This window comes from Quercus robur, chromosome 2, assembly GCF_932294415.1.
Source record: "Quercus robur chromosome 2, dhQueRobu3.1, whole genome shotgun sequence".
NCBI classification, from domain to species: Eukaryota; Viridiplantae; Streptophyta; class Magnoliopsida; order Fagales; family Fagaceae; genus Quercus; species Quercus robur.
Window position 1 is genome coordinate 11,952,527 of NC_065535.1, and position 13,451 is coordinate 11,965,977.

General features: G+C 33.8%; 2 protein-coding genes across 2 annotated transcripts in view; both read right to left on the bottom strand.

The window, feature by feature from the left end:
• Nucleotides 1-5,450, bottom strand: part of LOC126712381 (ATP sulfurylase 2) — a 77,926-nt gene extending 72,476 nt beyond the window's left edge. The window contains exon 1 of the mRNA XM_050411689.1: nucleotides 5,306-5,450. The gene's annotated coding sequence lies outside the window, so the exon portion shown is untranslated. The remainder of the gene's footprint in view (nucleotides 1-5,305) is intronic.
• Nucleotides 1,077-6,210, bottom strand: LOC126712380 (ATP sulfurylase 2). Its single transcript, XM_050411688.1, has 5 exons — nucleotides 5,306-6,210; nucleotides 3,873-4,278; nucleotides 3,253-3,513; nucleotides 2,095-2,181; nucleotides 1,077-1,515 (listed from the first exon to the last, which is right to left on the bottom strand). Exons 1-5 carry the CDS (start codon nucleotides 5,866-5,868, stop codon nucleotides 1,378-1,380), a joined length of 1,455 nt encoding a protein of 484 aa, XP_050267645.1. The 5' UTR covers nucleotides 5,869-6,210; the 3' UTR covers nucleotides 1,077-1,377.
• Nucleotides 6,211-13,451: the final 7,241 nt, after the last annotated feature.

Genomic DNA, 13,451 nt, shown 5'->3' on the forward strand with positions numbered 1-13,451 from the left:
TGCATGAAAGATTAGGTCTAACTGAAGCCCATTTGAGACCGCAGGAGAGTTAATACGCCAGGGCTGTAACAGTATTCTTAGGCCCATTGACTGTGTTATGCACCTTATGGTGAATGTCATGACTCATGACCCAAAAGGAGAGAGAGAGAGAGAGAGGAGGTAGCTAATGTCCAATTGTCCATGGTTATCTTTCTTTTTACCCCTCTTCCAGTCAGTTATCTGTTCTACACAGCGTCTGCGACACTGTTTGGATACTGTAGTTTTCGGTAGCTTATTTGTATAGTATTTATTTAAAAATATATAGTTTTTAGTATCTTTTATATTAAATATGTGACAAAAGAGTAAAAGCTAGCATATTTGGGGAGAAAAAGAAAATTTTTGCCTTTACCCAAACAACACATTGCCATACTGTGATGGACTCGCGGCCATCTTTCACCCAAACTTTCAGTCGTTAGGTTGGAGACAGTCCATTGATCAAACTCAAACCAACTTCTCATCCTTTGTCTTTTTGGTGTAGAAGATCATGTTAAGGTAACGAAGTGTTTATGAAGCAAAATAAACATTTCAAGAATGTTACGGGAGCCATAAAATATTGACAGTCAGTTTCCATATTTAATGTCAATGCTTTTGAATTTTTTAAATATAATTTTAACTACTTTAGCTTCATGTGCCAGCAATGGAGTTTCATTGCAGAATCAATGCCGAGTCAAAGTTCAGCTTTATAGCCTAGTGGTAGTGTCACCTGTCACCCTCTGTGCTGCCTGGTTTATGGGGTTTGAACCTCATCTCTCCACTATTTCATACTCAATACACAAGACTCCCACTTTTTGTGAAGTCTAGGAGAAGTCATGTGCCTTATCTCCCAATTTGTTTGGAGAGACCGATTCCTGTACTCAGACTCAACCTATAACCTTTGGCCCAAACTTGGTAATTGGTATACACTCTGGCTGGAGTAGAGCATCAATAGTTGTATACCCCAGCATCCAAACTTCAGGAGAACAGATAGTCAATTAATCTAAAAAATAATATCAGTAGGCAGTCAATTTGAATAGAGAATCTCACTTTTCTAGCAGCACTACAGAGAGCAATAAAAGTTTCTTTTGGCATATATCAAATTTCTCAAGGAATTAAATATATTACATGCATATCAACCATGCCCTACTTGGAAAATGAAGCCCAACACCAATAGTCAAAGAGGAGTTTACAAGCATACTTAGCACAGATCATTCTCAATCGGGCATCTTATGGGTGCTAATACGAAATAGTGCTCCATAGTCTCTACTATTACATCCTCCCGCAACTTGCCGTTTATCCCCAAAAGATAAAGAAAGAACAAAAGGAAAAGAAATTAACTTGCCCAAAACTCTGGTATAGATCTTAACTAGTCAACACGGCTTGCTGCTGCAACGCCTCTTCAGCTTGCAAGCTCTCATAATATTTGACGAGGACATTCCATCCCGCAGGGCACATAAAACCATCAGGGGGGTTCTCACCGGTCCTTGCATAAGTTCGCATCTGAAACAACACAAAAAATCCACTAAATAAGATAAATATAACATGAGTTTCCCAATAGCCATAAAAGCATATCTCACACAACCTTCACGAACATATCCTAGGAATGCTACGAGGAAAAATTGAAGAGAACCTAGGACAAAAAAGATTTTAAGGTTTTGCCTTCTAAATTTTCCTTCCCAGGTCAAAGATGCACTTATGATGACATAGACTGAATTTTTTCAAATAGATTTTTCATAATAGATGATAACCACAGAAGAGTTTTGTTAGAATAATCAGATAAATCACCAGTTACCATAAGTCTCTGAAATCTATATCCTTGTTATGCCAAAGCATTAACATTGTCACCCCAACCACAAAATGTGCCAAATTGTAGATTTATTATGCTAAAGATGCAGGTAGCTCAGTTTCTGATTGACAGCCCAATATAATTTACCCAGGTAAATACACAGAACATATAAGTTTTACTAAGAAGTTAAGGTTTAACTATTTAAAATCACACCGCTATTCTAAAATCTCCTTCCAGATCGATGGAGCTTGAGGTGTTTCACTGGGAACCAGAAAATGAGATATAGATCCTACCTTAGTTCCGGAGATGAAGAGGAAATCTTTAGCACGTGAAGGTTCAAAAAATGCCATCTTCTTTTCCACGGTGTCATAGGCTGCCACCTGTAGTTTATAAGGAAGAAAGTACATTATGAGGGAGAACACAACAGAGCTCATTCACCTCCCATATAATATAACAGACTCAGAAAAGGCAATTACACCTATGGTAATGTAGAGCTACAAGTACTTGAGTAATTTATGCAGAGTTATGACATAATCAGACATATCAAATTGATAGAAAAACATGCAGGGCTCTCTCATCAGCAAAGTGTAATTGTCTGGAAGTAATCTGCATGCTCTGTGTTGTGATGGAATGAATCATAATGTGTGGGTCTCAGAAGGTAAAGTACTTTAAACCCCCTTTTGACCATAACAATCAGTGACAGCAGAGTCTATTTGCCATCAGCTTTTTTGTTTAGCTTTGAAGTTTATTTGCATTTATTCAGCTTTTTAAAACCTCACATTTTCTAGGTACAACCATACTTTAACCAACTTTCAGTGGGAGGGAAAAAATTCAGCAAAAATCCAAATAAGTCAGTGCCAATATTCAGCTTCAGATATTTTTAAACCTGTGATGGTATGTACTGCATTTGTATCTTTCAAGTATCTTTTGATACGTAAAAACATTCAATTAAAGAGAACACCAAAAGAAGGAATGAATGGAAGTGGTAGAGATTGAAAGCCACACAAAAACATCTTTAGGAACTCCTTTGAGCTCGCTGGTAGGAAGCCCCATGCTCTCCAACTTTTTGTGGTATATACAAAGATGGACCATTTCCATAAGTTCCCAATTTAGTTTGAAGAGATATTTATTAAAGATAACAGCACAATATGCAGTTGTTAACAGTACACCGCACTCGTTCTCATCGCACAAGGAAATCAAGCAAAAAATACTCATTAAAATTTGATAACTACTAAGAAAAAACTGCCTAGGGACCAAGGAAAAAAATTAATTAAGACTATCAAGATTACTTTATATCACAATCAACCCTGAACAGAAAGCAGAGTTTTGATGTAACGAAGGCATAGAATTGCAAATAAATGATAATAAAGATAATGCAAAAGGTGAAGAGATAGAAATAAGCAATAGAGCTTCAACAGTACAGCATAAAAGCAAAGCATAACGTGACTTACCCTGAATGGCAAAATATTTAGCTTCTCCAGGCCAGGAGCCATGCTTAAGACTTTTTTCCCATGATCAGGGTCATATAAATCCCTCTTCTCAGTCGGGTGACCCATACCTGCAGGGTCACGACCAACGATGTAAAAATTGGCACCTGCATTTATCCTTGCTTTGGCATGCCACTGCACTTCAGTTGGACCAGCATAATGCATAGGTGATGGAAATATGGCTACAATAGTAGTCTCAGGGTCAAGAATTCCGTCTTCTAGGACCTGAGAAGAAACAAAACTGTGAGCCAAATTGTACATTTTGGAGACTTAAAAATGAATTGATTAAATTTCATTTATGGAGTACTTGGACACAAAATTTGGATATGCAATGATCACTTTTCAATTTTCATTACCGAAACAATGATAAAATTTCAAAAAAAAAGGGGGAGCATTTTCTGAAATTATCAAATGATTTCATTTAGTTCTAATGAGTTTATTTACTGAAAAGCTATGGCCCATGCAACAGCAATTAGACTTATTACAGAGTTACAGAAACAAGCAGAATGGTATCACTTTATTAGCAGTGTAACTGCCAAACTTGATATTATTCAATGTTATACAAGAAAAGCCATGCAGATAACCTTGCTATGTTGCTCCATCCGAACATCCAAGGGCACATCATCTGCCTTTGTGAAACCTCCCAAAGGATGCAGTAATAGAATCGGATTCTTGTATCCCATTTCCAAAAGTCGCTTGCGTGTGTCATTCATTAACAAAGCATGCCCATTATGCACAGGGTTCCTTAATTGGAAAGCAAAAACTGCATCAGCCTGACGCCTATCAAATTCCTTCCGGAGTTGTTGAGGTGAGAGCCTGTAGTGATCAAGCCCATCATTATATTTGATAGGATTCAACACTTCCAAATCTCCACCAACCAACCAATTTCCAGCTGGAGTAATAACCTCCTCAACATATGGCAATCCTGGAGTAGTTGTACCCCAAGTTCTAGCTATTCTTTCTTCTTTGTTATGTTTGTATATTTCAATACTGCAAAAGAATTGTTATTAGAAAAGCTTAGGATGACAGCCAATAAACTGAGCTACGTACTCATTTATAGCTCCAGTTATATACTCAAGTACAAAGCAACAATACTAAATTACAAAGAAAAATTCAAAAGTACCAACTAAAACCCAAGATTTGGCCAGTCAAACCCAATATGATCCTTATTCACATGAGCAAGAATCATGGGGATAGAGAGAGAGGGAGAGAGCTGGGAAATTGATAACATGTTAAATTTTTTCTTTTGTCCTAAAAACCCCAGCCAAACTTGGTAAATGTCATGCCCCAGCCCAATATGAGTTAGTTTCTGTAGAACACACTAGGTAGAACCCATGGACAAGCGTCTTCATTCTCATTGATAAATTACTAGTTATACCAATATTTTAAGCTGTTAGAAATAATGAATTTAATCACTTAATCATTATTTTAACACTCGTGACCAAGATCACGCACACAATTATGAAAGAACAAAGGTTCATTTTAAAACATGAAAAATACTCTACAGCATCATATAAATTTTGGAGTTTTCTCCGCATACTCATTCATTCAGGATTTAAATGTAGTTATAAATCCACTAAGCTCAGCCAACTCAAATGCATCAAACTTCAGCCGAGTCTAACTATACGTCGTTATGAAACTTCAGCTAGACAATAACATATTAACATCTCTCATACGTATATATGTCCCTAGACAGAAACATTAAACAAAATTAAAACGACAACAACAACAACAACAAACAATTCAAATTTTATAATAAAAAATAAAAGACCCCCTTTGGCTTACATTGTCAAAATTCTCCTCATTTTCTATTGCAGTACCTAACAATCTTCTCTTGAAATCCCAAACAAACATGTACAACGTCACAAACATGCTCTCTCCTTAATTCACATATATTTTAACAAATAACAAAGACTATTCCTTCAGTTAATACCGGAATCAAAGACAGAAACAACAATTAAAGTATTCAAATATACATATAATATATTCTCCGAATCGAAATTCGAAAACGACTAACCTCCGAAGAATACCGACCAAATCTCCATTAGGACCAACCAACCCCACATTTGGAGACGACCCAATTCGAGTTTTGGTGTCATCATCAATAGCCAAAACCATTGGAAGCGACATGTTGACCAAAGAACCACTTTCCGTTCTCAAGCAATTGAAATGCAAACTCTGCAAATACTCACTCTCTCTCATGAACCCTCTCAAAGGGCTGGCCCACCCTTCGCTAATCACATGGACCCACTCAACATCAATCTTGGTAAGCCTCACCGGAGGCAATGCCTCAGCCTCTAACTTCTTCTTTGCACGCTCTCTCTCTGGCACCACAAGATCCACGAGTGCCCCACCATCTGGGTCAATCAGAGAGCTCTTTATCGAAGATGAATAAGATGGAACATGCATTGTGGTGATGGGTTTGTTGTTGTACGAGGTGGTGGAGATCAATGGGTTGGAATGGTAAATGGGTTTGGTTCGAATTCTTGGTGTGTAAAACTTGGTCTTGTTGATGATGCTGGTTTGGCCAAGATTGAGGTTGAGTTGGTTGGTGATGTGCAGTTTAACTGTGAGAGACATGATTGAAGGGGTTTTGGGTTGGCTTTGAGAATAGGGAAGTGAAGAAGTTAGAGACAGAGGGAGAGATCCGAGTGATTTGGGAAACTGTACCTGCGGCTCTAAATTTAGTGAACATTTTTTCTTAGTTTTTGACAAATAAGAAAGAGCAGCGAGAATCCACACGTTTCTTTATGTTGTTTAAGTCTGGCTTTTCAGTTTGTGGATAGAACTTGGCTACTAGTCTTTGTAACATGTTGGGGACCAAAGCGTGTTGTTTTCAGATTTTGATTGTAGTTTGTGGTGGTTAATCAAGGCAACTCAAACTCAAAGTTGAAACCAACAGAGAGCCTTGCACTTGCTCTTGCACTTTGCACATGCTGATGGGTCGTTATATGAAGAGCCCAGGCCCTGATATATATATATATATATATATATATATATATATATATAATAAAGAAGTTTGTTAATTTTAAAGATTAAAAAAAAAATCTCTTTTTTAATGCAAAAAAAAAAAAAAAAAAAAAAATTATCTCTTTGGTGCCTCATATTGATGATATTATGGAAACTACTTATTTTTAGTATTTTATTTGCATATGCGAGACAAAATATTAAAAGCTAACTTATTTTTAAAAAACTAAAAGTTAAATATTTGAAATAAAATTGAAATAAAAAAATTATAGTGTAGTATCCACAATCAGTAGATAATTTAAGCAAAAAAACTACTCTAACTTTTAATCGATTGTCAAACATACACAATGCAAAAGTGCACCCATTAAAATATAATTTTAGAATAATCTTTTCTTATTTTTATAAGGATAAAAAGTTGTGTGGAATCCACAAACAATAGATAATTTAAGCAATAAAATAACTTATAATTGGTTGTTAAGCATACATAATGCAAAAGTGGACCAGTTAAAATATAATTTTACAATATTTTTTCCCTATTTTTATAAGGATAAAAAATAATATGGGATCCGCCAACAGTAGATAATTTAAGTAACAAACTAACTTATAATTATTTGTCAAATGCACACATAGTACAAAGGTGCACTTGTTAAAATAGAATTTTACAATAATTTTTCCCTATGTACAGAGTTGAGCTGCTTTCGGTTTATAGTCAAATATTTTTATTAAGTTTTACCATCTTTCAATATAGGCGGCATCCATTTGAAACCTCTTTAACATTATTACCACAAGTGTATTATGTAAAGAAAACGAAATTTTATTTCTATTATAACTCTTTTGGATAAACTTTTTATTAAAAAGTTTATTTGCTTATTTACTATAAATTAGCATAAGTAATTGTACATTTGCACTTTCAAAAAGTAAGGTTTTAGACGCACACACAAAAAATAAATAAATAAGAGTTTAAAAAATTAAACATAAATAAATAAACTAATAAGATGATAAATAATAAATACTATTAATCTAATTTTTGTGTGTACATTTATCTCAAATAAGAGCAATACTGAGGATACAATATTTTTCATAATTCTTCATATTATGACTTGCTATAATTGGAGTAACATTATTTATATATTTTTTTTAATTCATTATTTATAATAACATTATTTGTACTTATTTACACATCAATCACAATAACTATGTCTTGTGAAAATATTGTATTGTTAGATATAAATAAGTAATGAGTCATGCAAACAGGTGCTCTTAGAGTAATGGTTAACACTTCATTTTAAGAAAGTTTTGATACCACTTTTATGGAAAATAAAAATAGTTGTCAAAACATTAATTTTTTTTTCATAATTTTTTTTTAAATAGATTATTAATCATTACCTTAAAGTCATCCATTAATATTTTTCTTATGTAATATATAAAATTATAAAATTCCCATGAAGCTGACGTGAATCCTATGTAAAATTCCACGCAATGCGCGTTGACTTCGGATGCATTTCAAAAGTGCAAAACAAAACAAGTTGCCTTCTATAGTTGATATCGAAAAACCTTAAAAAAAAAAAAAAAAAGGTTAGTTTAAGATCCACTAGAAACAAATTGATTACTTCATTACTTTTATCTCAGAGGTTAAGCGTTAAGCATGAGGGTCATGTCATCGATGCCATAGGTCAGTTTACTTGTTTTTCTTTTTCTTTTTTGCTAAAACATTGGCCATTGTTCATGCTCCACCATTGTACTATTTTTATGTTATTTATATCTGACTATCTTTGTTATATGGCAATCTTCTAATGATTACATTTTTATGTCTTCCCCTCCACTTACTGCCTTGAGTCCAAAAGAGAAAGATGACAATGTAAAGAATGTAGTCTCTATTGCCATAAAGATTCAAACTAAGGAGTAAGGCCTCCCCAGGTCTATGGGGCTGAAACTTTCAATTATTCAAAGCATCTTGCGGCTTCATTATTGGATGTTGTGGCCCATATGGAATACAAAAGAATCAATATTATTGACTGTCATCAAAAGTTGTGAGATGGAGAAAGAGGAATTGTGGGGTATTTGCAGCACTTAAGTAAGTGAACTATCACTTTTGATTTGTTAATTTCTTGGAATGCTCTTGGATTCTCATCCAAATCTTCCTTTAGCATATTACAGGAATAACAATGATAGTGATATATAGTGCTAAATATCTGTAGATCATTTAAATAAGTTCCTACTTCAGCTTCAACTCTTTCCCACTTTTATTTTATTGGTCTCCATTTGTATTGTGTGGGAATATGCTGAGTGTTACTGAGGAGCACTTCCATTCCCATTTATTATGAATGATAGAAAAGCTGAAATCCCAATGGAGTCAAGGATGTAAAGGACCTCCATAACTTAAAGGGGGCATGCGAGAGGGGCCAATAACAAACTGAGTGCCCAAGACAAGAGAGAGAACCCATTGAATGTTCCATTCCAGCTAAATTGTAAATCCTTGAGTTTCGGTTGTGATTCATAATACAATTATAAATTCATTGTACTTATTTAAATTTTGAACCCTTTACAGATGTCAAAGTAATTCTTAGGTACTCCTGGAGCATAGAGAAATGTGCTCTCTTCTTTTACATTCATGGTAGGGTTAACTCATTAAATTCATGTTAGGTCTACCATAAATGTGAGAAGAGACAGTACCATTTCTCCGAGCTCCGGGAGCACCTAAGAATTTTTCCAAGTATCAATCCCTTTGCTACAACCGAAACTTTGTACTAAAAAGAATAGAAAGAGCTTGAGATGCCATTTAATTACGAATACCATTTGTTTTATTCTTTTTCTTCATAGTACATAGCTTTGAACTTTTTTTTTAGGAGTACATAGCTTGAACTTAATTTAACAAATAGTGGAGGAAGTACAATATGAGAAATGCTATGTTTACAACAAATCCTAAATGATAAGCTGTTACTAGTTATAATATAGGTCTACCACTAAATTTGCTTTTTTACCTACTAATAATAGTTAATAGCAATTTGCCACCTAAAATTTGTTGCAAAAATGTTGTGAACTTAACATTTATCGGTACTAAAAATCAATGTCTAAGACTTATTCAAGCAATCCACATAGCAGGAATCCACAGAACTTTCCACCTTTTGCAAATCTGTCATATGAAAATCAATACGATGATAAGATTTTTTTTATGTTGCAATCAACTTTGTACCAAAAATAAATCCTTAGAAAATTTGTGAATCCACAAATGATTTCTTAAAATCCATTATTCATAGAGGAAAATGGAAAATAAATTAGGATAAATTACTTTTAAAACCTTAGAGTTCATGTTTAATTTAAATCTTGAACTTTTAAAATGTTTCTTTTAAACTTCAAAGTTTCTAAAAATGTTTCACTTAAAACTTTATTTCACTTTTTTTTTTTTTTTTTGGTTAATACCTTTAAACATCACATGATTAGCTAGTTCAAAATAAATTTACTTCAAACTTTAAGTTTTAAACAAAACTTACCCAAAATTGTAAGGTTGAAGTAAAATTATCTTAAATTATAAGCTTTAAATCAAACATTTTAAAATTTTTGAGGTTTAAATCAAACATTTTGAAAGTTTTAAGCTTTAAAATAAATATATGTAAAACTCTAAGGTTTAAAGAGTAATAAACCATTAAATTATAAGTGGGAGAGAGGCAACAAGGGAATATGGGTGGGAAATTCTCGTACCAGATTTGAAATTGTCGGTTTTGGATTGTGCACAATCTTGAGTACAACTATAAACAACATCTGCTGGTGAACTTTTGCATAGTAACATGCAAAGTTCGAAGCAAAACAAATCTTGGGTAGGATCTAGTTTTAGTTTCAACAAGCATTTTAAACCACACTTTAGACCACAATGAAGGTTTGATTCAGCTAAATGGAAAGAAGAAGAGTGATCAGCTTGCACTACAACAAGAGAAAGCATCAAAATCACAGTCATAAGTCTTTTTGTACCAATTCCTTCCATAACTCCTCTCTCTTACTTCAACTCTCAAATGTTTTATTGGAAATTTTTATCGTAAGGTAGTTAAATGAAACCACTATTTATGATTGAACTTTTGTCTGTTTAAGCAATCATGCTTATTAGTAAATCCATATGAAAACCAGTAAAAATTTGTCACATCACTAGTTTGTAAAAACATTATAAAATAATTTGTAATTGCAGTATTACTCCACAATAAATACATGTTATCCCTCTCACATAATAGTGAGTTCAACTAAGTAATTACTTTGTGTTAAAGAGCTTAAATGCTGAAATTCTATATAGCATCATATTTATATCAATATTTAATTCTCATTTTCATCAAAAAAAATTTTAATTCTCATTTGTGAGCATTAGATATAAATTTGAATTATTATTTTTCTCCAAGAGTAATGCTACAGTCCTAAACTATTTTACAACATTTTTACAAATTGTTGATGTGTCTAACTTCTTATTGGTTTTCATCTAGGCCCACTATTAACATCATTTCTTTTATTTACCAAAAACCACTCACCATATTAGCAGTTTGTAAAATAATTTGTAAAAAAGTTTGTATCTGCAACTATATGTAAAGTGCTAATTGCACAAACTTTATGTATATAACTGTTGAGGTCCAAAATATTATAAATATTGAAATCCAAAACTAATGAGCCCTCAAGAATAAGAAATGGCCAATCCGTGAGCCAAGGCCCATTTAAATGGGTAAAAGGAAGCTCAAGCTCATAAATAGGTAAGCCTTGGGCCTTAGAGAAGGAAGAAAAAGCAGAGGAAGCTTGGCCCAGCCTCTGTGAGATGAACCCTCAAGGAGCACAGAAAGAGACTAGATCAGGATACCGAGGAGCTACTAGAACCAGGAAAGGGATCCTCGGGAAATGCAGGAAACAATCATCTGGGAGTTGGACAGCTTAGGGAAGCATGCTCATGGGCACAAGGAACAAAGAAAGACATGTCCCATTAGCCGCCTGCAACTCAGAAGAAAAGACTTTGAAAACAACTGATAACTTAGGAACCAACACCTATAAAAGGAAGCCTAGTACCTCAGGAAGAGCAATAAGATGAACCATGAAGAAAGGTGGCTGGAGATCTTTCAGCCTGATAGGAGGGTTCTGAATAGCCTCTTTAGAAGCCTTGAAAAAAGAGATTAAAAGTCAGCTCCTAGGACCCCCTAAAAGAGAAAGGTCAGCTGGGGAGGGAAACCTCAAAAGAAGAATATAGTAAGAAAATGAGGAAAGGACCAGCCACCAATGTTACTGACACAACATTGGTTTTGGTACCCTGAACAGCAAATGGAGGGAATCAATGGTACACCAAAAACCCTAGGAATGTACTATAAAAGGGGATGAAATCATCAGCAAAAACCATTCAACAATAAGGAATCAGAGCACAAAGACCATCTGAAAAACTCCTTTAAATCTCAAAAAAAAATAGAAAAAGGGAAAAACATTGTGAGAGATCCTGAGATAGGCACTAGAGGATACACTTGGATTTAAGGGGATTCAAACCTCACAAGTCTTGGAAGCCTACAAAGAGATGTCTAAGTTTGTGACTTTTGAACTTATTTGAACCTTGTGACACATCCCACTGAAAAGAATGGTCCAATGTACTAAAACTTAATATAATGAAATATCATTCTATTTTCTGAGGATCCCTAACGTCCATACATGATTTTTCTCTATTTCCTTACTGTTCTTTATCCATTTATTTTACAATGTGTATATGTTTGCATGTATGGATATGTATGTGTTGTAGGGCCCATGTTTTGTGCACAACTTGGTTCGTAATCAGCCCAATATAGCTGTCGTGAACCAAGCCCAGTCCACCAAACAATAAATCTAAGGCCCAGGATCCTTGTTTTCGCTTGAGCCTGGGTACTGTCCAAAATAAAAACCCACAATAACTACATATAGAAAGAAATTAATGTATCATTAAATATCATTATAAGCATGACAGTTATCTAATATGCTCTAAATTAGTTGGAAAATGTGGAAATAAAAAATGCATTTACTCAGCACCATATTTATATCATGTTCTAATTATTATTTATGAGCATTAATTACCTTTTTTTCAACATAAACTATCACCTTGATTACACTTTTAGGGTTTGTTTGGTTGAAGGGGTGAAAAAGTAGGAGAATAGAAAATGGAAAGAGAATAGAAAAGTGGGAGAATAAAAAACTTTTTTAGTTTTCCCTTATGGTGTTTGGTTTGAGAGTTAAAAAATGGAGGGATAGAAAATATATTTTTTATAAATTTACTTTCATGTCTCTGATAGATAAAAAAAAAAATACAAATTAGAAAAAAAAAATACAAATGAGCCAAAAACAAAAACAAAACAAAACAAATGAAACCAAAAAAAAAAAACCGAATAAAAAGTATAGAGAAGGACAAAAAAAAAACTAAAGAAGGAATTTTTTTTTTTTTAAAGGAAAAAGTTGGCACGTTAAAAAATCAAAAACGGAAAAGAAAGAAAAGGAAAGAAAAAAGAAGCAGAATAACTATGAAAATTTGAAAACCGAGCACGTAGCAGTAGCGTAGGGGTGTTTTTATTTCCATGCATGTTCTCAGGCTGTTTTCTCCCCTAAACATTTTGGTAGGTTCTGAGAGAAAATATTCAAACCCCACAACTTTTTTTTTTCTCCTTTCCTTCCAACCAAACACCTACTAAAAACATCTTCTCTCTCCTTTTCTCTCCTCAATTTTCCATTCTTCCTAAAATCCCTCCAAACAAACATTTAATCCTCTAACTATTGAAACACATTTTCTGACCCCTCCAAAGTCCAAACTTATAATTCTGCTTCAACGTTCCCCTTCTGTCTGTTTCATGAAATTGTTACCTTTTATTCTAGCTTTTTGCTTTCATTCAATAGCTTTGTATGAGGATGTTACTATTAGGAATTAAATATTACAATTGAAAGTTTAGATTCATCAGACTGTTCATTTTGAAGTGCAATGAAGATCTTTCCACATTCTAATGGCACGTGTTGTGAATATAAGTGGTTTCACTACTTAAAAAATTTATTTTGGTTTTCCATTCATATAGACAATTCTTAAAATGTTGCCATTTTGGTATTGCAATTCCAAAATATGATAAGGTGATGTTAGAGATCTTCTAATTCACTGGGTAGGTCAAACAAATTAAATAAGATAGCAGTTCTTAATCTTGGGTAGGGAAGATTGGATTGGAGTATAATATAGCCTGGTT

What these genes read in the sequence shown, in the direction of transcription:
- LOC126712380 (XM_050411688.1), bottom strand. Translation starts at nt 5,868, where the DNA reads ATGTCTCTCACAGTTAAACTGCACATCACCAACCAACTCAACCTCAAT. An exon ending in TTGGTCGGTATTCTTCGGAG is followed by an intron (nt 4,279 to 5,305) that starts GTTAGTCGTTTT and finishes ATTCTTTTGCAG; the next exon opens with TATTGAAATATACAAACATA. An exon ending in TAAATATTTTGCCATTCAGG is followed by an intron (nt 2,182 to 3,252) that starts GTAAGTCACGTT and finishes TATAAACTACAG; the next exon opens with GTGGCAGCCTATGACACCGT.